The 27,192-nt window shown below is 47.3% G+C and overlaps 1 protein-coding gene across 1 annotated transcript in view; it reads left to right on the top strand.

The window, feature by feature from the left end:
* The window catches only part of ASGR2 (asialoglycoprotein receptor 2), a 51,403-nt gene that overhangs the window by 13,547 nt on the left and 10,664 nt on the right, over positions 1-27,192 (top strand). Inside the window, exons 6-7 of the mRNA XM_030862281.2 lie at positions 22,392-22,555; positions 23,699-23,874. Of these exons, the coding sequence (XP_030718141.1) occupies positions 23,808-23,874 (67 nt within the window). The 5' untranslated portion in view covers positions 22,392-22,555; positions 23,699-23,807. The remainder of the gene's footprint in view (positions 1-22,391; positions 22,556-23,698; positions 23,875-27,192) is intronic.

Genomic DNA, 27,192 nt, shown 5'->3' with positions numbered 1-27,192 from the left:
CTCAGGAGTACGTTGTGTATACCGCAACTGTGAGTAAGGCTTTCTGAAAGTCCAGGCATGAGTGGTGGTGCTGGCAGAAGCACTGCAGGCAGTGAAGGCAAATCTATAGGCTGAATGATGACTAGATATATATGCTGCCACCTCCATGACGTCCAATACCATTAACCAGTAAAGTGCTACTAGGTGGGTGACTGGCTGGTCTCCAACCTCGCCTCCCCCGCCCCCATCATGAGGTCCAGCTTTTGTATTCTTTCATCTGCATGATACCAGGGACACTTTGGTATCATCTCAATCTCTACCAGTACAGAGCAGATTTCAATCGATTGTTAGAGCTGCTCTCAGCTCCTCTGACTAACTCAGTGAATCCAGAAAGTGCATTCCTATCAATAAAATAACTAGGTGTCACACAGACCTGTCTCTTTAATCCTACGGCTCAAAATGGGCAATGATTAATGTCTCAAGTGCGTTGCCAAGGTCAGCCTAGCCAGATCATGACCATGGTAGCTCCAGCTTGATCAGACCAGGTCCTGCTTCCTAGTCAGACCTGCATTGGCTGTGGGTCACCCCAGGGTGCCTCAAGGTGGTCACAGGCAGACTTCCACAGTGGGAGGAGTAGAGCATGGATACCAAGAGAGACCTGGACGGGTAGGGGAAAGGCAGGCATGCATCTCTCAGGGAGAGATGTGGACTGCAGAGTTCTCCTGTCTCACTCTGGACATTACAACCAGAGACATTAGGACTGGCTTCCCTGAACCCGAGACCAAATGCCAATGTTACAACAATCAGTGAGAGTGCAACTGCTTTTTTTGTGGGGGGGGCAATTTCTTTGGGAGGGGCGGTAAAGCCACAGAAAGGACATATATTCATAGAGGGCAGCCTATACCTGTGTACAAATACAGAAGCGGTCCCCAAATGCAGGCTTTGTCCAAAAAGCATATCTTCAAGTTGGCCATCAGAGCCTAGGTGCATAAACTTTGTCTTATACTCTTGTTAAGGGCTGCACTGTGTCCCCGCAATATTCATACGTTGAAGTCCTAACCTCCGGTACCTCACAATGTGACTGTATTGGGAGACAGGGACTTTAAATAGATAATTAAGTTAAAGAGAGGTAATTAGAGTGGGCGCTAATCCATGACTGGGAAGGGGAAATTTGGATACAGACACATATAGTGAAGACACAAGGAGAAGACGGCCGTCTACAAACCAGGGAGAGAGGCCCTGAACAGATCCTTCCCTCACGACCCTCAGAAGGAACCAAACCTGCCCACACCTTGATCTTCGACTTCCAAACTCCAGTACTACAAGAAAATGAATTTCTGTTGTTTAAGCCCTCCAGTCTGCAGTACTTTGTCCCAGCAGCCCTAGCAAATGAAGACAGCTCCCTTCCTATGTGGATGCGTGTAAAATTCAGAGCCACCTCTGAAAATCTGTGATGCTACAAAAGAGCCAAATCCACCAATAAAAATCTCTCTCCAGAGCAGTTAGGATTATTAAGAAATTAAACCCTACAAGCGAGGAAGGCATCCAGCAAGATTTGTATTGAATTCCCGTTTTGGAATCCCCAAATTCCTCCTTTGCATGACGTCAGCGTGGGCAAGGAAGGCCGGTGTAAAAGGATAGCACTGCTTTGAACAGAGATACCCGCTGGGAGCGTTGACAATGAGGTTGGCCCCCTGTGTCCTTTTAGGGCCCCCTCTGGCCACCCCTGCAGTTTCTAGGCCACACAGCAGAGGAAATGCCTTCTTTCCTCCAATCTAAACCCCCATCATCCTAGCGACCTGCATTCCATCATGCAGAAGGCAGAGGAGGGGCTTTGCTATCAAACAAGCCTGCCTTGTAGTTTTAGTAGTTTGTTTTGCTGTGGAGACATTCCTGGGGTGAAAGGAGCAAAAGTTCAACAGGAAGCTTTTAAATTTGGTTTGGATTTTGTAGTTCTTCTCTCCCAGCTCCTTGTCCCCCCCCTCCCCGGAGGTTGGCGGCTTTATCGCCTAGGGAGACCATTCTGCCCTCCCACCAGCTCCCACAGCAGGGCTGTGTTTTCTGCTCTTAGGGAGGAAAAGAGAACAACCCACAAACCTAAAATACAAAATTAGTTCTTTCAAGTTCAATCCAACGTATAATAACATTTTTTGATCTAACAACTACAGTTCAACAACAGTCCAACTGTTGTTCTTTGTCTTGGATACTGTTTAGAAACATAATAGATATTCCAACCTCCCTTAACAAGGGACGGTTCTCAAACAATAAGGTTTGTGGTTCAAGGGAGGGGCTCAATCCTTAAAGGAACATGTCATTTAGGTACCCTGACAAATTGTATTTTTATTGCAAACATTTAAGGACCTCCAAAAACAGAGGGTCATGTGCCTACTGGGGAAATAAAAACTTGGGTTTGTTTTAGGAACAAATGAACTCTTTTGTTATCAGCCTTTTCTGGGTTTGGGGATGTGGGGAACCCGTTTAAAAAATAAGTTAACCAGTTAGAAACACTTAAAACATGAATTCCACACTGGAGGTACAACCTACACAAACAGACATTAAAAACAAATCTACCCGTGGTTTCCAATGCAGAAATTTGTTTTTGTTCAGTAATTTAGCTGTGTGTTTAAGAAAAAAAGTCATTTCCTCAAATAAAGCAAGACTTTTGATCTTGCCTCTTTTTTTTTTTTTACTAAACCTCTCTCTTTTTTAAAAAAAATTAATTTATTTTTGGCTGCGTTTGGGTCTTTGTTGCTGCGCGCAGGCTTTCTCTGGTTGCCGCGAGCAGGGGCTACTCTTCGCTGCAGTGCACGGGCTTCTCATTGCGGTGACTTCTCTTGTTGCGGAGCACGGGCTCTACGCGCGCGGGCTTTAGTAGTTGGGGCACGTGGGCTCTAGAGCGCAGGCTCGGTAGTTGTGGCGCACGGGCTTACTTGCTCCCCGGCATGTGGGATCTTCCCAGACCAGGGCTCAACCCGTGTCTCCTGCGTTGTCAGGCAGACTCTTAACCAATGCACCACCAGGGAAGCCCGATCTTGCCATTTTTGACAACATGGAGGGCATTTTGCTGAGTGAAATAAGACAGAGAAAGACAAATATTGTATGATCTCACTTATATGTGGAATCTTACCAAAAGAAGAAAAAAGAAAAATTCCCCAAACAAAAAACCAAAATCATAAATACAGAGAACAGAATGGTGGTTGCCAGAGGTGGGGTATAAGTGGGGATGAGTGAAATGGGAAGTTCTCTGGCCCCTGTGAAAAGTTCCCACCAAGACCTATGGAGAAGAGCAGTCTTGTCCAAGCCAGGGGACAGGACCTGTGTCCCCACCCGCTGTGGGCAGCTGGGCTCCCGACTTAAACAGCTGAGGAGAGGCTGCAGGGCTTCTAGCAGAGCAATCCTCTCTTGCAAAGTCACTTGCAGACAGAGAATTTGTTAGCAAGTTTTACCTGTCAGCTTGGGAAAACAAAAGAAGCTTATGTTCCTTTAACCAGGCACCGGTGTTTCATCATTAAAAGTTAATTAGAAGAAAAGCTATTGCCTGGATGGATCACAGGCAGCTAGGTGGCCCTGAGCCAGGCCGGAGGCAGGAGGCTGGCCTGGGGGTGTCAGGAGTTGGAGACCAGAGGTATATGTGGTGTGAGGGGGTGGGAACAACCTAGGGGATGAATCCAAGACGGAACCAGGAGGTAGAACTCACCTGCTGTCAACGGCAGACCGAACAGTTTAAGACCCAGAGTGCGGATTACCTTCAGAACCGGCCCAGGAGGAAGACTCACTCGGGCCTGACCGGAGGTCCAGGACTGAGCCTGAGTCTGGAGAGGGCGGGGCTTACTCGGGGGTGGGGGTGACAGAGGGTCCCCGGCGGAGGCCGAGGGCAGTGGGGGAGGGAGTGGGCCGCAGGTCCCCCGGCGGCCTGGCAGATGCCCTTCATCACACTTTCCGGGCGGAGCTGGCGAGAAGGGCATCTCCCGGCCTAGCACAGACTCTGGGAAAGGGCCAGAGAGCCCGACGTGTGCGGAGGCCGCTGGGTCCCGCTGGCCTCCCAGCTCTGGGGCCTCCCCGCCCTCGGCTCCCCGGCGCTCTCAGGCCCATTTGCACGCCGCAAAACCAGCTGGAACTTCCGTGTCAGAAACTTGCTGAACGGGGATGCTAGAAGCATGATCGGTGAAGATATGCTTGCATCTAACCTTGAAGGCAAGAGTTTGAGGGTTCGTTGAGGCCGGTTGTCAAGCAGGCGGGCTGCCGAGACATCGGCAGGGTGATGCTGGCAGAGGCGCTTTGGCAGTGGAGGCGGGGTGGAGGTGGGGGGTTGGTTGGTGGTGATCCTGCCTGGCGGGAGGGGCTGTCTTTCTTCCGGGGGAGCCAAGGGGACGCTCTCTCCTTCTTGGGGGAAGAACCAGATAGGGTGAGAGTGGCATTGCTCTGTGTAGATCCCCCCACCCCCGTTTCCCAAGTTGACTAAGAGAGAGAAGGGAAGCAAAGATCTGATAGAAGAGTGCACTTTCTATCAGTTAAGCACTTTCGTGGAAAGTAAAATTCAAGAGGCCCTCCCCCCTCCCCGCCCCGCCCCAGCTCTTATAAACCTGGGACTTATAAACTTAGTCATCCTGGTTTCTGAACTTGAAACCTGGGCATTACACAGAGAAACTACCACCTTCTGGTGCCACCGTGACACCTTCAGGGTCTTTGCAAGACTTTACCGACTCTAAGAAGTCAGAGTAACCAGTAAGTGTATAGGATTTAAGCTGGAATAAGGTAATAAAAGTTAATAAAAGGGAAATGATCAGAGGAAAAAGTTGTCAAATTGCCCCCAGGAGTTGATTTGTGGAAAACTTTTAGGTATCAGAATGATTCCTTTGCTGTTTAATGTTTCGCTTCAGCTATCTGGAGAGAGGCAAGAAGTTAAAATGTTAGGGGGCGGATGAGCGGGAGAGCCTAGGTCCTCGCAGACTGGCGCATCATGCAGGTGTGACCACGCGGTGGCGCTGCCATCCTGGATGTTGGGAAGGTAAGCGAAAAAGGAAAGAAAAACCCAGCTTCTTAAATGGTGAAAGAGTAAACCCCCCAAAACGTGGAATGACTTTGAACGCCTGTTACAGTAATTTAAATAAGTTTTCCAGAAACACGCATAGGTCAGATTTCACAAATTGAACACACATGTGCTACCAGAAACTAGATTTCGAAAGAACATTATCAGTGCCCCAGAGCCCCTGTGTCCCCTTCCAGTCCTGGCTGCCTCTCTGACTTCTAATAGCACAGGTTAGTTATGCTTGTTTTTGTACTTAAGTAAATGGAACCAGGCCCTACGCACTCTTTTGGGTCTGACTTCTTTCACTTATTAATTGTGAGATTCATCGGGATTGTGGCACAGTCTTGGGGCTGTGTAGTGAAATATGGGTGTGCATCTGTTGGGTATACCCCTGAGACTGGCATTCCTGGGTCATGTGTCCAGATTTAGTACATGTTGCCAAACAGATTTCCAAAGCGATCACATCATTTTAAGCTCCCACCAGTGGTGTATGTGAGTTCCAGTTGCTCCACATCCTCATCAACACTTTTCCTACCACAATAATTTAAAAATGTTATTTCGTCAAAAAAGAAAAGTCGTTAGGGCTTCCCTGGTGGCGCAGTGGTTGAGAGTCTGCCTGCCGATGCAGGGGACACGGGTTTGTGCCCCAGTCTGGGAAGATCCCACATGCTGCGGAGCGGCTGGGCCCGTGAGCCATGGCCGCTGAGCCTGCGCGTCCGGAGCCTGTGCTCCGCAACGGGAGAGGCCACAACAGTGAGAGGGCCACGTACCGCAAAAAAAAAAAAAAAAAAAAAAAGGAACAAAGAGACAGAACAGCTTGTCATGTTCTGGAGGCTCCAAGTAGTTTCCTGCAGCTTCTAAGAGTTCAGCGTGTGGGAGACTGGAGATGAGCATGTGTGAGGGTGGGGACAAGGAGCTTGGACCTTTCTTAACTTGTGCTTCTCAAACTGATGCAAGTCTGTGACGCAAGGGATGCACCCAGGGGTGCATGATAGCAAGAGCATTGGCTCTGGAGTCAGACGGACCTGGGTGTGCCTCCTGGCTCAGCCACTTGTTTGTGACTGACGTTAGGGATGTTATTTAATTTCTCTAAGCCTTAGTTTGCTCATCTGTAAAATGGGGGTCATAGCAGTACCTTTGCCATAGGCTGTCATTGGGCTTAACTGAGATGGTGGATGTAGAGCACGTCGTACAAAGCCTGGCACTTAATAAGCTCTCAATAAATGTCAACCTAGTATTATTAGATTATTACTTGGTAATGTGTCAGGTGCATTTTCCCCCCTGGAGAGTCTATTTTGAGTCATTAATATTAAAAAAAATTTGTTTTGAATTCTTTTCTTTTTTTTGGCTCTGCCACGCAGCTTGTGGAATCTTAGTTTCCTGACCAGGGATTGAACCCATGCCATCAGCAGTGAAAAGGCGGAGTCCTAACTACTGGACTGCCAGGGAATTCCCGACTCTGTAATATTTATTTTAAAAATTATTTATTTATTTATTTATTTGGCTGTTCTGGGTCTCAGTTGTGGCATGCAGATCTTTAGTTGTGGCACGTGAGCTCTTAGTTGAGGCATGCATGTGGGATCTAGGTCCCTGACCAGGGATCGAACCCATGCCCTCTGTGCTGGGATCACAGAGCCTTAGCCACTGGACCACTAGGGAAGTCCCAGTGATATTTAATTTAAAATTATTTTTATATTAAAAAGTGGTTTGGCAAGTAGATCTCTCAAAGTTTACTCTCCTCTGACATTAGGGGACCGTAGGTGGAAAAGTCTGGAGGCTGAGGTTCCCTTGAGGGCAGCTGAGCCACCATCTTCTCTAGAAAGCCCTCCTTTCTTTTTTCTTTTAATATATATTTATTTTATTTTATTTATTTGGTTGTTCCAGGTTGCTGCAGGCAGGCTCCTTAGTTGTAGCATGTCTGTGGGATCTAGTTCCCTGACCAGGGATCGAACCCAGGTCCCCTGCATTGGGAGCATGGAGTCTTACCCACTGCACCACCAGGGAAGTCCCTTCTGGATTTCTTTCTTGATTCCGAGCTTGTGCTGTCTATGGATCTGTTTCCTTCTCATTTGCGGTCTTCTTGAGGGCAGGCTCCCCGGTTATACCTATACCCCTGGCGTAAGCCCTGAGCTGCACACAGTGGGCGTCTTCTGCCATTACCAGGCCCCTCTGCTTGTATTTGGCCTCATAGGATCTTGTGATCACGTCGAGAAGGCAGAAAGGACTGTGGCTCAAGGAATCTGAGGAAGGTTCCCGAAGGCTGCGTTTCTCAGGTCCTCTTTTACGTTTCACATCTCTAATATCCTCAACCATGCCAGCCTCCCAGTGCCCTTGTGACACGTGTGTCCACAAAAAGTCCCAGGTGACATGGATTTTGTAAACCAGGAAAGGAGAACGAGGCCTCCATCAATAGGGCCACAGCCGGGCAGATATGGGTAAATGCGTCGACGGTGACTGAGGGCGGCGTGACTTCCGCAGGGGCTTTTGGGGAGTGATAGAGCCCTGCTTTACAGAAAAAAAAGGAAGAGCACAGAGTTTGCAGCCCTGCTAGCCCTCCAGCACAGGTCCCTCAATGGAGTTGGTGGGTCGGGCAGGGATGTCATTATTTGCAGGAAACATCAGTCCAACAACTGGGGACTTTCTGGTTTTGGTGTTTTTAATGGGGTTTCCTGTCCCCACACTCCCTTTCTCAGTCCTCTCCCATGGGAGATCCAAGGACAGGGGCTTCTCACACACAGCCCCCCAGGGATCCTGGCTTGGGAGGAGACACAGACCGGAGGCCAGCATAGCCAGTGGCCAGGGACCAGCCTGGCAGGAGGAGGACAAAGGGGCTCCTGGAATGGGGGTGAGTGTGTGTGTATGTGACCCTGCCCAGAGTATATATTCGATTTCCCTCTGATATCTACATCTCCGGGTCCAACAAGCAGCTCACACTGACTATGTCCCAAATCAGGCTTTTTTTTATTCCTGTTTCCACTCTACTTGCAAATCCACACCCCCTCTCCCCATCTTCCCGACTCACTTAAATCTGCCCGCTTTCTCAGCCACATCTGAGGGATCATTCGTGAAGCCTTACTATCCCTGCCCGCGCACGGTTGCTCCCCAACCAGTGCTGAGATGATGGTTCTTCCTCCAAGATCTACTTTTAATCTGGCCTCTTCTTGCTGTCATCACTGCCATCTCCTAGTCTCAACCACCACCATCTCTCTCCTTGGACTTTTGGACCAACCCCGGCCCCCAGCTTCCACCCTTGCCCCTAAAGGTCCATCCTCAAATGGCAGCCTTTGAAAATGGAAATCAGACCAAGTCACTCATCAGTGGCTCCCCATTTCACAGAGGAGGATAAACCAAACTCCTTCCACTTCCCTGAGATCCCCACATGATCTAGCCCCTGACTTGTTCTCCAACTTCTGCTCCTCCAACCCGCCTTCTTTTACACATCAACCTCCTGGCTGTTTCTCAACCACACCCAGCTCTTTGTTGCCCCAGGGCCTTTGCATGCATTGTTTCCTCCAGAGATCCCCCCTGCCATCACTCCTGTTTTCTTCAAGCACTCGCCCACTCCCTGAAATTAGTTTATTTTCCATTTAATGCTTGTCTATTATTTGTCTCCCTTTTAGAGAGGAAGTTTGCAAGGGACAGGAGCCATGTCTGTTTTGTTTGTCACTATTCCCACACTAAATTCAGGTCCACACTAACTTGCAGCCCAGGCCAAGGATCCACATGGAGGCCCTGGGCCCAGCCCTCCCTTCCCTTCTCACCCCTGGTTCGTCCTCACAGAGGAACCTCACACACAAAAGTGTAGCCAGTGCAGCCTGCCCTGCCACACCGTCTCTGGGTCCACTGAAAACAGAGGCCCCCCGGCCACCCCAGGCTGAGGGCTATGTTCCCAGAGGGGAATTCTGCCCTCGGGAGGACCCCCACCCCACCCCCGGCAAAGAGAGCTGTGAGGCCCTGAATGCGGGCAGGGTGTCCCTGTGTCCTGAAGCTGGTCTAGAAGGTGCAGGCGGGCTTGTCTCCTGACTTGATGGATTCCTTAGTCGGGGAGTGTGGCTTAAGGAGGGTCACAGAGGGGTCTTCTCAAGTGTGGGCTCGATAGCCTAGGGCTAAGGGCAGAGCTGCCTACAGCTCTGTCTGGCAGAGAGAAGGCACTAAGGAAATATTTGTTTTTTTGGCTGTGCTGCACGGCTTGCGGGATCTTAGTTCTCCAACCAGGGATTGAACCCGAGCCCTTGGCAGTGAAAGTCGTGCCGAGTCCTAACCTAACTGGACCGCAGGGAATTCCAGGAAATACTTTTGAATAAAGTAATTGCATGGATGGGAGGGCTGTCCTAGCCCTTTCCTCTGGGGCCTGGGGCTGAGCTGGATTTGGGGAGAGTAACTCTCCTCTGACCCCTCCTTCCTCAATGCATGTGACACACACCTGTGAAAACACATACACTCCCAGAAAAGATTTCTCTGTTCCATGCTGTTATGAGCTGAATTGTGTTTCCCCCAAATTCATACGTTGAAGCCTGAAGCCCCCAGTCCCTTGGAATGTGACAGTATTTGAAGATAGGGTCTTTAAAGAGGTAATTAAGTTGGAAAAAAATGAGGTCACTAGGGCGGGCCCTAATTCAATATGACTGGTGTCCTTATAAGAAGAGGAGATTAGGGGCTTCCCTGGTGGCGTAGTGGTTGAGAGTCCGCCTGCCGATGCAGGGGACATGGGTTCGTGCCCCGGTCCGGGAAGATCCCACATGCTGCAGAGCGGCTGGGCCCGTGAGCCATGGCCACTGAGCCTGCGCGTCCGGAGCCTGTGCTCCGCAACGGGAGAGGCCACAACAGTGAGAGGCCCGTGTACCGCAAAAAAAGAAAAAAGAAAAAAGAAGAGGAGATTAGGACACAGACACACAGAGAGGAAAGGCCATGTGAGGGCACAGCAAGAAGGTGGCCATCTGCAAACTGAGGAGAGAGACTTCAGGAGATACCAAACGTGCTGACACCTTGATCTTGGACTTCTAGCCCCCAGGCTGTGAGAAGGTAAATTTCTGTTGTTTAAGCCTGTCTGTGGTATTGTTATGGCAGGCCTAGCTAATGAATACACACGTTCATCCTCAGGATCTCATCTATCCAGGATCATTGTCCTAGATGGGCTGTGGGTCCCTGGATACACAGTCTTCTCTTGGGGAATCAATTTCCTCTCCTTGGATGGAGGCAGGCAGCCTGGGGCTGGCCTAAGGGCCCCGCCAGCTGGGATACTGTAGGATTCTATGATTCACATCTCTTGTCTCTCCCCAGAGGACTCTAACAGGGGTTCCAGACCTCCTCCCAAATGGATGCTTAACAAATATCTGCTGTGAAATACACGAGCGAACAAGCCAGGGGGCAGAAGGGGAGCCGGTGGCGGAGAGAGAGGCGAAGGCAGATATGGAGGAAGACAGAGACCAGGAGGAGGAGGAACGCAGACGGCAGAGGCGGGGGAAATCCTATCATGATTTGGGGGCACTCAGTTCCTACGGGGCTCCCAGCTCTTCGTGTCTTTGGAGTTGGGCCTGAGATCAGGGCTAGGATAGAGGTTTGGATCAGGCCAGGGGCTGGGCCTGGGGTTGGAATGGGGGTGGGGCCATCTTGACTCTCCTCCTCCAGGCCAAGTCTTTACCCCTTGAGCCTTCCTGTCTGCTCTCCTGGGTTCCTCATTCTTGTGTCTCAGGAGTGCATGCTTACGTGTGTCTAGAAGGCACAGGGATGCGGGTTGCTGGTTCCCCTCTGCACCGCACTTCTTTCACTTCCTGCCCTTGAAGTTCCCCAAATTACTGGTGTCTCCAAATCCCCAACCAGGGACCTATTCTTCTGCTCCCATCCCCCCGCCTGAGTCACAGGCAGCAGCGGCCTCCCTCTGGGGCTCAGAGGCTGCCAGTCTCTCCAATACCTGTCACTACCCCAGAGAGTAAATGCAGATTGAGCACCTGAAGCTGGGGGCAGGGTGCGTGGTCGGGGAGGAGACTTGCCCTGTAGCAACTGGAGGAGGTGAAAAGGGGTAAGTGGGTGGATTTTTACTGAGCATCTCCTGTGAAAGGAACTTTGTGTAAAGGCTCAGTGTTAGATATTTTCCCTGCCATGAACCCATTTAATTCTCCCAAGAACAGCAAGAGGTAGGTATTATTATAATATCCATTTCCATCTGAAGAAGCTGAAGTTCAGAGATCTTAAGTAACTTGTCCAGGGCTCACTTCTGGCTGGTAAGTATCAGAACCAGAACTCAAACGTGTGGTTTTTTTTGACTCCAAAGGCCTTGGTCTTCTCCACACTGCCTTCAGACAAGGGCCACGTTTACATATGTTGGGCCCATGCTTTTTTTCTGGGCATGGTGCCAGAATATTTGGCATGAATATTGAGTGGTAATAAGGTAGCTCCTGAGCTCCAGGAGCTGGAGTCCAGACAGGGAGGGAGATGTGTAAACAGACAGTAAGAAACAAAAGCTATCCATTCACTCACGTGCCATATTAGTATATTGGGAGCAGACCACGGGCAGATACCATTCTAGGCCTGGGGGTTTAGGACTGAATGAGGCCAAGTCCCTCTTCTCATGGTGTCTGTGTTCCAGTATGTGCAGAAATGTGATAATCTATATACCCCCAATGCGTAATATATTAAATGGTGACAAGTGCTATGGAGAAAAAGATAGCAGGGAAGAGGGAAGGGGAAGGTTGGTGGTGATGCACACAGAGCCTCCTGATGTGGGAAGATGGTGGCCAGAGTGGGATGTCCACCTTCTTGGCTTCTGAGTCTGGTGATGGTGGAGCTCAGTGGATGTTCTGCTCAGTCTGTTTGCTTGGCCAGAGGGGAGTCAGAATGGGCTCTACTGTGGATGTTCTTGGCATGGTGGGTGCCTTCTAGACAGCTTGCCTTGGACCCCAGCCCCTTGGCACATGGACCCTAATGTCAAGGTAAATTTTTGATTTTTCTGGTGGCATTTGTTTACAGAAAGGACTATTTACTGTTATTTGGTTTAAAAAAATGAATAATCAATTTGTGCAAATAGATTTAAAAACTCATTTTCTTTAAGCTTCTTATAAGTTCAGCTTCTAAGTGTGATTATTCTCTTTATAAATTGAGCAAAATCAGAGCCACCAACTTCATTTTCTCATTAATTATTGTAGAATGACGTAAGTTGAAGACACAAAACTCTCTAAAATAATCTGTCCCATTCACAGTGCAGTTAAATGCCTGGAAACATTTTAAACTGAATTTACACATTCAATGTATTTTATTTTACATATTTAAAAATGTCTGACCTGGGAATTCCCTGGCGGTCCAGTGGTTAGGACTCTGCACTTTCAACTGCTGAGGGCCCGCATTCAACCCCTGGTTGGGGAACTAAGATCCCACAAGTTGTGTGGTATGGCCAAAAAAAAAGCCTGACCTAACAAGCAAAAACTAAGCTTGTTTATTATTAATTTATTATAAATTAATATTCATAATGAATCTCAAGGCCTCTTAAACATTCCGTACTGTTTACAGACATCATCAAATTATTTTATACTTTCCAACTGAAACCACAAGTCTAAAATCAAGTACTTGATTTTATATTTGAACTTGATATCCCAAGGCTAACTTCAAATTCTTTAGTATACTATATCTCCTTACACATCTCAATACCCAATATATTAGATTGCTCTTAAATTTAACTCAAAAGTACTAATACCATGTATTTGATTTACTTTGTCATTTATGTATTTAGTTTCAAACCTTCCTGGGTTTAGAATATACTTCCCTAGAGGAAAAGCGCTACCATCCCATGTCACCTGGGGCTGGGGCTTCTCTCTGGTCAGAGTTCTGAGACTGGGATATGGGACCTGGGGCTGCTTGTGATTTGAATGATTCTCCTGGAGCCACAGGGAGAATTTCTAAGCCCTTTTCTAGTTGCTAAGATGGGATTGAACTCTCAACTCACATCCCCTGGGTTCCATTGAATCTATTCCATAACTTTGTTTGGTCAGATTGAATAGATGGAATGATACACAACCACTAAGGTTGCAATGCCTTCCTTCACTTTACTGCTGGGGTGAATATAGAATTCTTTACCATTTGTTCAAGCTGGGCAAGATCCAACTCTACTGGGCCTCTATGTGATGTCTGATTGACTTGCCATGTGCTGACCCCATAGGGGAACATTCCATTTTAGCCCCCATGGTGGTCCATACTCTGTCCCCTTCTGGCACGTTCCTCTGGCCCAGCCAGATGACTTCTGTGACATTTCCCCCAGGATCACCCATGCTTTGCCTTCACCTTGCGGGGTTACAAGAACTCTTAAAAGTCTAGTCTTCCAAGAGCTGTGGGGTTGCTGAGAGGGGACTTCCCTCACCTTGCTAGGGATGGTTCTTTCAGGCTTAGCTTGAGTAAATTAATTCTCTGGTCCCTGGCCCTCAGAAGCATCATCCCTACTGCCCTATTTGTGAAACTATCGCTAAGCTTCTGAGAGAGCTCTGGAAGCCCATACATCCTGGGAGGCATGCAGGCTTCTTGCCTCCAGGGTGGGGGAATAAGGCACCCCTTACCTGCAGAAACTCCCTTCTCCAAATCTCATCCCCTCTTCCTTCCAGCCCACTCTTTGTATTTGTTTAAAAATCTCATCCTCTTGTTATAAAAAAGAACATCCACTTCTTCTGGTTCACAAAACCCACTTGTTTATGTTTACACTTGACCTTTGTTGAAACTGGCAGCTTGTAATTGTCTCTTTTCGTGTGTGTGTGTGTGTGCGCGCACGTGCGTGTGTGTGGTGGGATGTAAGTGGCACAAAAAGAAAGTGAACAGATTTCTTTCACCATGTCTTAAGTTATTGTTAGAAGTAAACACTACATCCCTTATCCTGTTCTAATAAAATTTCTGCTATGAAGCAGAAAGAAGGCTTGATATACTATTCAAATTCAGTTATGGAAAAATAAAGTGACATTTTTGGACCTTGAGCTGGGGCTGCTGTAATAAGGCTTGTGGAAATGTTTAGAAGGTTGGATGGGCAGGATGTGTAATTCACCAGTGTGACAGGAGAGAGAAGGGTCAAGGCTGGTTCTGGGGCTTTCCATGGAGAGCCTATGGTGAAGCAGGTTGGCTGCTGGTGGTAGGGGATACATAAGTCCTGAAAGTATTTGAAGGATTTACAATAAAAATACAGAGTAGAGAGATGACAAAATATATCTGAAAATAAAGACTATGGATCGGGGAAACTGAAAATAAAAGTAGAAAGTCAAGATAAAGAGAAAAAGATAAACAGAAGTAATACAGGCTACCAGGACTACTACTTTGTACAGTAGTTAATGTTTAGTCTCTGGTTTCACTCTGAGACTCCCGGAAACTAAAGTGAAAAGGGAGACACGGTTACATAGTATTTATTATCAGAGAGAAAGAAATATACTGGCTTTTTTTTGAGGCACTGATAAGGTATGGAGTACAAGTGCTGAAGCACAGCAAGTTCCTAGTATTTGTTAACTGAATACACAAGCAAATTAATAAATGAATGGGGTTGCATTTGCTTCAGACACTAGGGATCAATTTCTAGATGAATCCATCGGAGCAATAGATGAAGGCTTTATACAGCTTGAGGAAGTGTTTTCTCTTATTTCTTAGGTTATTTCTTCTCCATTGTTTTCTACTCTTTTTCTACAGTTCTTACATGTATTTTGGATATAGTGGTTCTACCTTACTGCCTCATAATTTTACTTATACTATACTTTATAGTTGTTATCATGTACATTTTTTCACATTAGCATCTCTGAAATTGGGATATGTTATAGCTGATGACATCTCACAATTGCTTACATCCAGGTGATAGTTGTGACATAAATGTCATTACCTGTGCATGTCCAAATGTGGTTGTTGTTCCCGAAGGCTTGATCAGTCATTGCAGTGCCTCTGTGTTTCAGACAGCTAACCATTTAAGCATCATTTGTGGAAAGAATATGAGTTCTGAATCTTGTCTGAGAACCTTCCATTGACATATTCTGGAACAATAAAGAAAGCTTGTAGAGTGGAGATCAGCTGTTTGGAAGAAAATCCTGGAGATAACAATGGAGCACTCTTTTTTTTTTTTTTTTTTTTTGCGGTACGTGGTCCTCTCACTGTTGTGGCCTCTCCCGTTGTGGAGCACAGGCTCCGGACGCGCAGGCTCAGCGGCCATGGCTCACGGGCCTAGCCGCTCCGCGGCATGCGGGATATTCCCGGACCGGGGCACGAACCCGTGTCCCCTGCATCGGCAGGCGGACTCGCAACCACTGCGCCACCAGGGAAGCCCTGGAGCACTCTTTTAAGAAAACCTGCATCAGTAACACTCTTGATGGCACAGAGGACGACATTGTGTGGGAAAACACGGGCACTGACAATTCTGAGTCAAAAACGATTCAAAAGAATTGTATTCTGAAAATGAAGACGTTTAAGGAATGTTTAAACTGTTTTACTTTACTTATATTTAGGTATGCACAGGAGTGATATAGGATAAAATACATGTCCAAATAAGTCTAAAAAAGCTCGTGTAGTGAGTATACCATAGAAATTCTAAGTGATAAGAAATTATGTGGTGGGAACTCCCTGGTGGTCCAGTGGTTAGGACTCTGATTTCACTGCTGAGGGCCTGGGTCCAATCCCTGGTCAGGGAATTAAGATCCCACAAGCCTCATGGCATGACCAAAAAAAAAAAAAAAAAAAAAAAAAAAAATTATGTGGCACATAAATAATGAAGTATCTTACAATTGATGGCATCTTATATCTGATGAGATATAGCAATTTAAATCTCTTTTCGTTTCTCCATTTTTCTCCCCTTTTTTGTTGTGGTAACATATAGATAACAGTAAATTTACTATTCTAGTCATTTTTGTGTAGAGTTTAATGTCGTTAAGTACATATTGTGGTGCAATCATCACTACCATCCATCTCCAGAACTTTTTCATCTTGAGAACCTGAAACTTTGTACCCAGTAAATAATAACTCCCCATACGCACCTCCCCCAACCCCTGGCAACTACTATTCTACTTTCTTTCTCTATGAATTTGGCCACTGTAAATCATACAGTATTAGTCTTTTTGTGGCTGTCTTATTTCACTTAGCATAATGTCCTCCAGGTTCATCCATGTTGGATTATGTGTGAGAATTTCCTTCTTTTTTTCTTTTAATTAATTTATTTTTATTTTGTCTTAATTTATTTTTGGCTGCGTTGGGTCTTTGTTGCTGCGCGAAGGCTTTCTCTAGTTGCGGCGAGCGGGAGCTACTCTTCGTTGTGGTGTTCTGTCTTCTCATTGCGGTGGCTTCTCTTGTTGTGGAGCACGGGCTCTAGGAGCTCAGGCTTCAGTAGTTGTGGCATGCAAGCTCAGTAGTTGTGGCGCACGGGCTTAGCTACTCCACGGCATGTGGGATCTTCCCGGACCAGGGCCTGAACCCGTGTCCCCTGCATTGGCAGGTGGATTCTTAACCACTGCACCACCGGGGAAGTCCCTCCACTGAGCTTTAGATTCATCTGTGTCCAACTGCCCTCTAGATAGCTCCATCTGAATGGGCCACCAGATGGGACATAAACCCATGTCCCCAGTGAAAGTCAGCCTCCTTGCCCCTGCTGCCGTACCAGATCTCCCCATGTGCTCCTCGACTGATGAGTGGCACCACTAGTCACATGCTTGTCTCAGCCAGAAGCCTGGCTCTCATATGCTCCCCACCTCCACTGGTTAAAATTCTAGGTGATTCCTAGAATTCTAGCTAACATCCTTTAAGATACAGGAAGTAGAGGCCTGGGTCCACAATGTATTAAGACACTGTGTTCTCCAAATGGTTTCCTACCAGGGCACAAGTCATGTCAAGGCCCAGGGCCAACCTTTTCATAAAGCAAAAGGACAATTACTTGTCAGGTTTCCTCCCACTCATTCTATTGCACCCTCCCCCACCCCTGCAATGTGCCCACTGGACAAAGTAGAGGAGGGGATTTATAAATGTTAGACCATTTATTTTCTGTGAGAGATGAGAATTAGCTCTCTTATGCCACTGCTATCTTCCAAATATAGTAATAGTGGCATCTTTAGTTTAAAAATAAAGTGTTCAAAAAAATAAAAAGAAAGCACTCACATTATATGTCTATGTAAATATTATGTCCTCTAGGACCTATTACTCTACTATTATAACATTTTCTTTCTTGTACAGTTTCTTTTGCTTTTACTGGAGATATAATAATTATTCATCTTGCAATGTTTTCCTTATAATAATTTTCTATTTCTTAAAATTAAAACTCCATAAAATCGAATTCACTTTTCTCAGGAGGACTTCTTTATAGTCTTCTTAGCCACTGTCTTGAGTGTTAATTCAAATTATTTGCTAAGTATCAGTCTAGCAGAGTCCTAGCTCTTAGTTTTTCCATCATGCCCATGAGAAAAGAGGAAAGGGCCACTGAGCCACTATTTCTGATTTGAAATAAGAATTATATCCTTGCTTAGAAATTCCCAGTACAACAAGTGACCAAGAAAGACAACCAGTCAGAACCACAGGCATTTTTGGGAAATTATTTTCACCAGTGATGGCAACAATTTCTTTGAAAGTTTTGGGAATCCTAAGCCTTCCAAAGAGAGAGTTAATGTTGCAGAGAATAGAATACATCCACAAGAATTATGAAAGTCCGCCTTGGTCTCCATAGTTCACAGGGTAACAAGATGGGTAGGCTTGTGATCATCCTCACTGTACAGCCTATCAAATGAGAGGACTTCCCTGGTGGCGCAGTGGTTAAGAATCCGCCTGCCGATGCAGGGGACATGGGTTTGGAGCCCTGGTCTGGGAAGATCCCATATGCCGCGGAGCAACTAAGCCCACGCCACAACTACTGAGCCTGCACTCTAGAGCCGGTGAGCCACAACTACTGAGCCCGCATGCTGCAACTATTGAAGCCCGTGCGCCTAGAGACTGTGCTCCGCAACAAGAGAAGCCACTGCAATGAGAAGCCCGTGCACCACAACGAAGAGTAGCTCTGGCTTGCCACATCTAGAGAAAGCTGGCGGGCAGCAACGAAGACTCAATGCATTCAAAAAAAAAGAAAAAAAAAAAAAGAAAAATGAGTCTCCATCTCTTCCTTGTATCTCTTAAGTTTATTATTTATTATAAAAATGACTTGCATTTTTAAGGCCAGCCTCTCGAATTTCATTAGTTAGCATTATACGAAAAAAAGCCAACCTGTAGGCAGAAATACAGAAAGAGTTGAATAAGATTTTATTTAATAATAACAAAAAGTCCCATATTGAGATATTCTTTTACGTGTCTTGTTTTTGGATTATTTCCTCACTTTCTATGGTACTTCCAAACATAGTAGAAATAGGAAATAAATATTCTGAGCCATGGCACATCTGAAAGCTCTTTATTCTACTTTCTCATGCCAAGATCATTTTCACCTACAATTCCAGGTTGAAAAAAATTTCCCTTGGAAGTGTGAAGGCATCATCCTGTCTCCCAATGTTGAATGTAACAGCTGAAAGGCGGAATCCATTCTAATTCTTTATTATTATTGTTATATAATAAATATACAATAATAGCTTTATTGTTGATAAGCAGTGAATGTGGATTTGGCTCAGAACCTTAAATCAAAAGGACTTGTTGGGCTTCCCTGGTGGCGCAGTGGTTGAGAGCCCGCCTGCCGACGCGGGGGACACGGGTTCGTGCCCCGGTCTGGGAAGATCCCACATGCCGCGGAGCGGCTGGGCCCGTGAGCCATGGCCGCTGAGCCTGCGCATCCAGAGCCTGTGCTCCGCAACGGGAGAGGCCACAACAGTGAGAGGCCTGCATACCGCCAAAAAAAAAAAAAAAGGACTTGTTAATATTTCATCCAGGAATTAGGCAGACATATTTACCTAGTCACAGGCAGAGCTGGGCAAAGCAGGCTTTCTCTGCAGGGGCAGGCTCAAGTGTCCTGGCAGAAAGTAGATCACAAACTGAGCAGGGAGACACCAAAGAGAGCCCCATGGGGCTGAGCCAGGCGTTCTCAGTACGTCAGGCTTCCTCCCCTGGGGAGAGTGAGTGAGGGCAGGGACGTGTGGAGGGAGGCCCAGAGAGTTTCCCTACTGGGAAATGTACGTGGAAACATGATGCCAGGGGAAAAAAAGAACCCCAACTTAGCTGTTTTCTCATTAAAAATTAAAATAAACTTTGTCTTTTTGTTCTTTTTTTTTTTTTTGAAAGATTTCCTAATTTTTATCTTCCAAAACTTCTGTTAATTTTTTTGGCTTTAACAATAATATTTTTTATTTTCAAAAGACCTTTCTTGTTTTCTGAAAGAGTATCAAGAATATACAAGAAATTCTGCAAATCAGCAAAGTGAATTCAGGAAACCCAATAGAAAAATGGATAAAGGATGTAAAAAAGCAGTCTGTGCAAGGGGAAATCCGAAAGACTAGCAAATGGATGAAGAAATGTTCAGACCCACTATTAACCCTAAATGCAACCCAGAACAGTGAGATGGCATCAGGCTGGCAGCTACTGAGAAGCTGGATAATATCAAGTGTTGAGAAGGATGAGTCAAAAAAGGGAGTCCTCATGTCCTGGTGGTGGGAGTGTCAATGGGCACAACAATTCTAGAAAATGTAGAGCCTGCCAGGACTCAGTGAAATTAAGCAAGAGAATCCTTTGTGACCTCCCACTTTCACTCCTGGGTATATTTCACAGGGAAATTCTCACCTAGGTCCACATGGGAACTTGATGAAGCATTAATAGCAGAGATAAAACAGTAAGACCATTTCTAGGTGATTAATATTATCACAGGAGAGGCAAGGATGGAGGATGCAGTGAGGGGACTGAGTAGAGAAGCATAAGGCAATCGAGGAAAGAAAAGGAAGAAAAACTGTACTGAAAAAGAGTATTGCGGATAGGATCTCATTGATGCAAAAAAAAATAATAATGTGTGCGTGTGTGCATGAAATTAAGTGTGAGAATATTCTGTGACCTGGCAATTTCATTCTTGGTTATAGTCCCTAGAGACAGTCTCACCTAGGTCCACGTGGGGACATGATGTGTTCATTGTGGTAGTTGGGTGTTGGTGACAATCTAGGGTTCATCATTAGGGGACTGGGTAAATATACTATGATGGATACACTCCATTGAATATTGTGCAGCGGTTCATAGCAACAAACCAGATGTACAAATGGCAACATGGTTAGATCTTAAACATTTATTCTTGGGTGAAAAAGATCAGGAACAAATGAGATGTATAAAAGTTCCATTTATCTACTTTAAAAAACAGGCACACAAACTATACCACATATTTGATAAGGATACATATTTAAGAATATATATTATTTCAGTTATCTATTGATACATAACAGACCAACCCAAAGCTTCAGTGGCTTAAAACAAACAACTACAGTTGACCCTTGAACAAGACGGGTTTGGACTGCGTGGTTCCACTTATATGCAGATTTTTTTCACTAAAAATGTGTTACACCATCTGCAGATGCTGAACCGGGGATACAGAGGGTGAAGTTATACTTGAATTTTCAACTGCAGGGGAGGGTTGGTGCCCCTAACCCCTGCATCATTCAAGGGTCAATTGTATATTTATTGTTTCTCAGGATTCTCTGGGTCAGAAATCTGAGCAGGCCTAGGCCACATGGACCATGTGGCATTGGCTAGGGTTACACACTTGGATGCATTCAGCTGTTGGCTGGGCTGGGCTGGAAGCTCCCAGAAGGCTTTGTTCACATGTGGAGGGCCTTGGTGCGCCTTCATGTTCTCTCTCTCTCCATATTGTGTCTTACCCCCCGGGTCTCTCCACTAGGTCTCTCTCTCCAGCAGGATAGCTGGACTTCCTTACAGCCTGGTGGCTGGCTTCCAAGAGTGAAAAATGAAGCTTCCAGGTCTCTTGAAGGCTGGGTCCAGAACTGACAGATTGTCAATTCGAGCACTTTCTATTGGTCGAGGCAAGTCACACGGGCAGGCCACATTCAAGGAGAGGGGAAATGGACTCGACCTCTGGATGGGTGGTGTGACCTGCATGGACAGTGAGGGGAGAACTTGACGGCCGCCATCTTTGGTGACTGTAACAAGTTGCAAACGCATGATTTTGGCTGCCTCTGAAGAGTCGAGGAATTGGTGTGGGAAAACAGGATGCAGGAGGAAAAGCAATAAAATAAGAGAAAGGTCTTGCTCAGACTTCCGAGGAGGACTGGGTGTCATGAATTCGGGAATACCACTAACCTAACTTCCTGCACCTGAGGTACAGAAACGAAACAAACAAACAAAAAATCTAAATCAACCAAATAAAACAGGATTCCATAACCAAAATCAGAAAACCAACAAAAAGTAATGAGACAATATGGAAACCTCAGAAACAGCCCAAGCATATGTCAATTTTTGGTAGATTGAAATGCTGACTTTCAAATAGGGAGAAAGAGAAGGATGCAGAGAAACGTCTTCTCTGTCCTCTCTCGCCAGTGCCAGGGTGGGGGGGTTGTACCCTGAAACTTGGAATCAGTTCAGTAAACATACGTGGCCGGTGAGAATGCCCCCATCCCTGGATGGCAGTTGGTAAACCTTGATACTCAGTAGAATAAGCCATTTGTTAAGCTTGTGCCTGCATCTTGGAACTAAAACCACATCCCTGCCAAGACTGAGACTTCATGGTCGTGTTTTTCAAACTTTGAGTTGTGACCCCAACTTGGGAAACTCAATTTAGTTGGTCATGAATTTGAATGCAAGTAGTAAGGTAAGCATTGTTTTATGAAACGTTCATCTTAATATCTACAAATTCATTCATTCATTCATTCATTCATTCAGTAAATACTCATTGAGAACCTACTATGTGCCAGGCACTGGGGATTCAGGAGAAAGCAAAACATACAAATATGCGTGTGTGTGGGTGCCTGCGTGTGTGCTCTGGATCACACTGTAAAACGTATCTCTTACTGCGAGTTACAGTCAAAAAGCAAAGCAGGGCTTCCCTGGTGGCGCAGTGGTTGAGAGTCCGCCTGCTGATGCAGGGGACACGGGTTCGTGCCCCGGTCCGGGAAGATCCCACATGCCGCGGAACGGCTGGGCCCGTGAGCCATGGCCACTGAGCCTGCGCGTCCGGAGCCCGTGCTCCGCAACAGGAGAGGCCACAACAGTGAGAGGCCCATGTACCGCAAAAAAAAAAAAAAAAAAAAAAAAAAAAAAAAAAGCAAAGCAGCCACCACTGCTTCTGTGGCTTCGCAGGAATGCCAGGCTATTGGAGTGTGTGGCTACTTCCTGTGTGTCAGAAAGTTACCCCAAGAAAAGCACAGGCCTCTGTCCCAAACCCTTTTCAGCACAAGGGGAAACACAGGCAGCTTTATAAAAAGAACTCTGCCCGTAGCCTGCAGCTAAGTTTGGTGAGGGTCAGAAGATCAGGGAAGAAAACCGCGTTTTCTTTCCCAAGCTATTGTTCGCGCGAGAGTAGACGGCGAGGTCGTGCGAGAGTAGATGGCAAGTTCGAGCGAGAGTAGACGGCAAGTTCGCGCGAGAGTAGACGGCGAGTTAATCACGCTTCTCAGTTCGTGGAGGCACGTCTTCCTCACAGGACTGTGAAGACCCCCTCGGATGGTATGCCTTTTTTCTTCTTTATCCGGTTTTGCCTCCCAATTTCCCTACCCACCTCCACCCGGGTCAAGTCACTTAATCTCCCCAAGGCTTTATTTCCTCCTCCGTGAAGTGGGAACAGCAGAAGACCCACCTTCTGGAGTGAGAGTTACCTGAGAAAAGGTCTGTGGATCATTCAGCCCCATGGCTGGGTGTGAAGACCGAGGTTTGTGTTGCCAGGGCCACAGAAGGGGCTTATTTATGAGGTTGAACCCCTCCTGCCCACTGCCTTCTGAAGGGATGCTCTTCCCTCCTTCCCTCGAACTTTGGGTCCCTGAGGGGCTTTACTCCCCTCCTGGAGAGTGAGGCCATCTGGCCCAGAGCCGGGGAGCCTGGTGGCTGATGCAGCAGGACGCGGCGGGGTGCGCCTAGGCTCAGATGCCGGATTGGGCAAGAGCACAGAAGCGACCCGTCTGATCCTGGTCAGGGATATCTGCCCAACAACTCTGGGAAATTCAGAGGCGGGAAGTGAAAGGGGGAGGGGCAGAGGGGGCAGAGCCAACTGCACCCCGGCCCCTGCTGGCCTGGCCCCCTCCCAAATGTGCCATGAGGAGTGAGGTGACTTGCTTGTGGGGGAAAAGCGGACCAAAGAGACCCCTTCTCTGTGAGGGACAGAGACAGTCCTGCCCCCCGCCCCCATCACGCTTTGCCTGAGTTCCAACCACTTCTGTTTACCGTCCAAAGTCCCAGGGGCAGGAGATGCCAGGTTAGAAGCACTTGGACACTCAGACACACGGGTTCAGGGCCCTCGCCTGGACAGGCCCCCTCCCCTTCCCTCCTTTCCTCTGTGAGCACCACCTGCTCCACTTCTGGCTCAAACCCCTCCTTCACCCTGGGGCCTGGGCTGCCTGGGAGACTGGAGAGTCAGCCCTCCAAACCTGTAGCAGGTAACCGAGGTCGGGAGGCAGGCGGGACCGGGGTGTCTGGGATTAAAGAGACCCTGGTTCAGAGAGAGTGGGGGGCTGATGGGAAGATGTGGGGTGATTTGGAACGTATGGAGGGGAGGCTTCCGGCCATGTCAAGGCCCAAGCATCTCCTGAGGAAGGATGGGACCCAGCTGTATTTCAGCCCCACACTTCCCGCCAACCTCAGATCCAACCCAAACAGTTGCCTCGACCTACTATCAGCCTCCGCCTGAATTAGCATCTTAGCACAGCATCAAGCCCGAGCTCAGCCCCAGCCCCAGCCCGGGTCCAGCCACAGCCCAGGATCCAGCATGGCGAGGGACTTTCAGGACATCCAGCATCTGGGCTCTGAGGAGAACGACCACCAGTTTTGCAGAGGTGAGGGCCCAGGCACTCGCGGGCGCAGTCCCAGGAGAGAAGATCCATTCTGGAAAGGCAAGTGTCTGGTGTCTGGGGCTTCGCTCCACCTTGGTCTAGCTCCTGGTCGCCCTCTGTCCCTCCGAGGTCTCTGTCACATTCACTCTGTGACCAGGGACTGTCCCCTGACCTCACCTCCTTCTCCACCCCCAGGACCCCAAGAAAGGACCCCCTCTTCCTTCCAACCTAGGTAGCGTGTGCCGTGTGTGTGTCTGTGTGTGTGGGGGGGTGGGTAGGTGTGAGTTGGAGGGAAAGAGCACAGAGATTCTGGAAGATTCCCACTTACCCCAAGCCCCCTGCCTGGATCCTTCTCTAGCAAATCTTGACCGAAGGCTCCAAGTGTCTGAGAGAAGGTTTTCAGGTGAGAAGGATCTGAGCAATTCTAGGCTGAAGGGCTGGAGCTGGGGTGGGGGAGGGGTGTCAGGTGTTCGTGCTGGTGATGGAGTGAAGCTCTGTGGAGACCAGGAGGGGTTGGGACTCGAAGCTCAGGGAGGAGGATTGGTTAGCCTGGGCTGGGAGGAGGGACCTCTCAGTCCTGAGGCTGGCAGACCAAGGGAGGGCAGGTGCTCTCGCAGGTGAGGGTGGGAGCTGGGCAGGGCAGGAACATCAGGAAGGACAGGTATTCCCACCACACTTCTCCTTTCCTGGGGTAGCGGGCTGGCAGACCTTTCCACCAGGCAGTAGGCTGCATGGGGAGAGGCCATATCTGTCTACTCCCCTCTGCACCGCCGGGGCCCACGTGCTGCCTGGTATGTAGTGAACACTCAAAAATGATTTTGGATATTGTTGAATCTTCTGAAGACAAGAGGATTCAGTGTTTAAACAGGAGGCTTGGAGAGAGTCTAGAGGTTTTGGATTTCGTGGGAGAGGGGACTCACCCAAAAAAGACCTGGTGGACAGCATTGCAGGGTGAGACCGAGCAGGTGCAACCATCAGTACTTTTCTCTCCAGCAGCCTCTGCTGCCTTCATGTGGGCTGTGATAAATGGAATATTTATAAATGGAATATTTCCTGCCATATCAATAAACAAAGGATGTCACAGTCATCAACATTGCAACCCTCCAATGGGAGCTGGTGAGCCCTGAGGGAACTCGGGGCTGAAAAGAATACCTGCCATCTAGCAGCCATCAGACTGCAGCCACTCCCTGCGGTGAGCCCTGAGGAAACTCAGGATGTGAAAATACATGATACTGGTCCCAGATGGCTGAGGTGCATATCAAAGGAATGATTTCAGTGAGCCCAGACCCTTGCATCTTCCCATACATAGAAAAGCTCTTAACTTGAGATATCTGGTTTTCTTTAATTAACAGTAATCTTTTGATGTTCCCAACTACCAGCCCTTTGTTGCAAAACCTCTATATATCCTGGCTCCTCCCCTCACCTCCTCGGGGCAGTTTCTCAGAGTTGTCTTGTGTCCCGGGCTGCAGTCCTCATTTTGCCCCAAATAAAACTGAACTCGAACATTTTTTTTAAGTCAACAGCTGACATCTGCCACCTGCTTACCAGGGACCACATTCCATTCTTCCCCAGCCTTTTATATGCCTATAGTTTTCAGAAGATTTAGAAATATATTGGCCATTATTTCCTCCAAAAATTTTTCTGCATCCCCATCTCCCCTTTCCATGAAGACTCCAATTACACATATATTAGTGATCCCACAGCTCACTGGTGGTCTTTCTAGTTTGGAAGGAGGGGTGGGAATCTTTTTTCTCTTGGTGTTTCTTTTTATATAGTTATTATTGCTATGTTTCTAAGTTCACTGATCTTTCCTTATGCATGTCTAATCTTCCATTAATTGTATCCAGTGTATTTTTCATTCCAGACATTGTAGTTTTCATGTCTAGAAGTTCAACTTGGGACTTTTAAATATCTTCTTTGATAGCCAACTTAATTTTTGAATACTTTACAATAACTTTTTTTTTTCTTAATTATTATTTATTTTTGCTATGTTGGGTCTTCGTTTCTGTGCGCGGGCTTTCTCTAGTTTTGGCAAGCTGGGGCCACTCTTCATCGCAGTGCGTGGGCCTCTCACTATCGCGGCCTCTCTTGTTGCGGAGCACAGGCTCCAGACGTGCAGGCTCAGTAGTTGTGGCACACGGGCCTAGTTGCTCCACGGCATGTGGGATCCTCCCAGACCAGGGCTCGAACCTGTGTCCCCTGCATTAGCAGGCAGATTCTCAACCACTGCGCCACCAGGGAAGCCCCTACAATAACTTTTAATGTCGTCTGTTAATTCTAACATCTGTGTCAGTTCTGGATCAGTTTTGGTAGATTTATTAACCTCCTCATTATGAGTTGTGTTTTCTGGCTTCTTTGTATGCCTGGTAATCTTTGATTGGATGCCAGACATTGTGAATTTTACCTCCTTGTGTGCTGGATATATTTGTATTCCTCTAAATGTTCATGAGCTTTGTTCTGGGATGTGGTTAAGTAACTTGGAGTCAATTTGATCCTTTTGGGTTTGCTTTTATAATTTGTTAGGTGGGTTGGGAACTTCTTGGGTACTCTACCCAGTGCCCTGTGGGTTATGAGATTTCCAGTCTGGCTTGTGGGAATAGGCACTATTCTTGGCCCTATTCCTGCCAGGCACTGTTCCCTAAAGCTTTTGGATTGTTTTTCTCCTGGCCTTGGGTAGTTTTCCTTACACGCATGTGTTGATCAGTACTCAGCTGCTTGCTTGAGGGAAACCTTCCCCAGATCTCTGGGATTCTCTCTGCAGCTCTCTTCTCTGATCCTCTGTCCTGTGAATTCTGACCCCTTTGGTCTCCACAGACTTCCAGCTCCATCTGGGCTCTGATTGGATTTCCCCTCCCAGCCCTGTGGCCTGAAAACTTTCTCCCAGCAGGAGGCTGGGGCAATCAGAGGGCTCACCTTGTTTGTTTCCTGTCTCCACAGGGATCATTGCCCTTTGTTTCCTGAATCCCAGTGTCTCCAAAAATATTGTGTCTTACAGCTATCTGTCTTTTGTTGTGGTTGTTTCTGGGAGGAGGGTAAATCTAGCCCCTCTGGGTCCATGTTTAGACCCGTTTTTTTTTACTTTCAAACTTGCCTGTGCAGCACTTTCTATGTTTAATTTCATTCTCAGAATAATCCATTCAGGTAGCTACTGTTCTTACCCCAATTTTTAAAAATCGCAGTAAGAACACCTAATATGAGATGTACCCACTTGACACATTTTTAAGTGCCCAGCAGCCCATTGTGAGCTCGGGCACCATGTTGTACGGCAGGTCTCTGGAACTTATTCAACTTGCATGACAAATTTTATACCCCTTGAACAGC

The sequence above is a fragment of the Globicephala melas genome, chromosome 20 (genome assembly GCF_963455315.2).
Source record: "Globicephala melas chromosome 20, mGloMel1.2, whole genome shotgun sequence".
Classification (NCBI taxonomy): domain Eukaryota; kingdom Metazoa; phylum Chordata; class Mammalia; order Artiodactyla; family Delphinidae; genus Globicephala; species Globicephala melas.
Note: the sequence above shows the minus strand (reverse complement) of the source record. Positions and strands in the feature narration are given on the sequence as shown.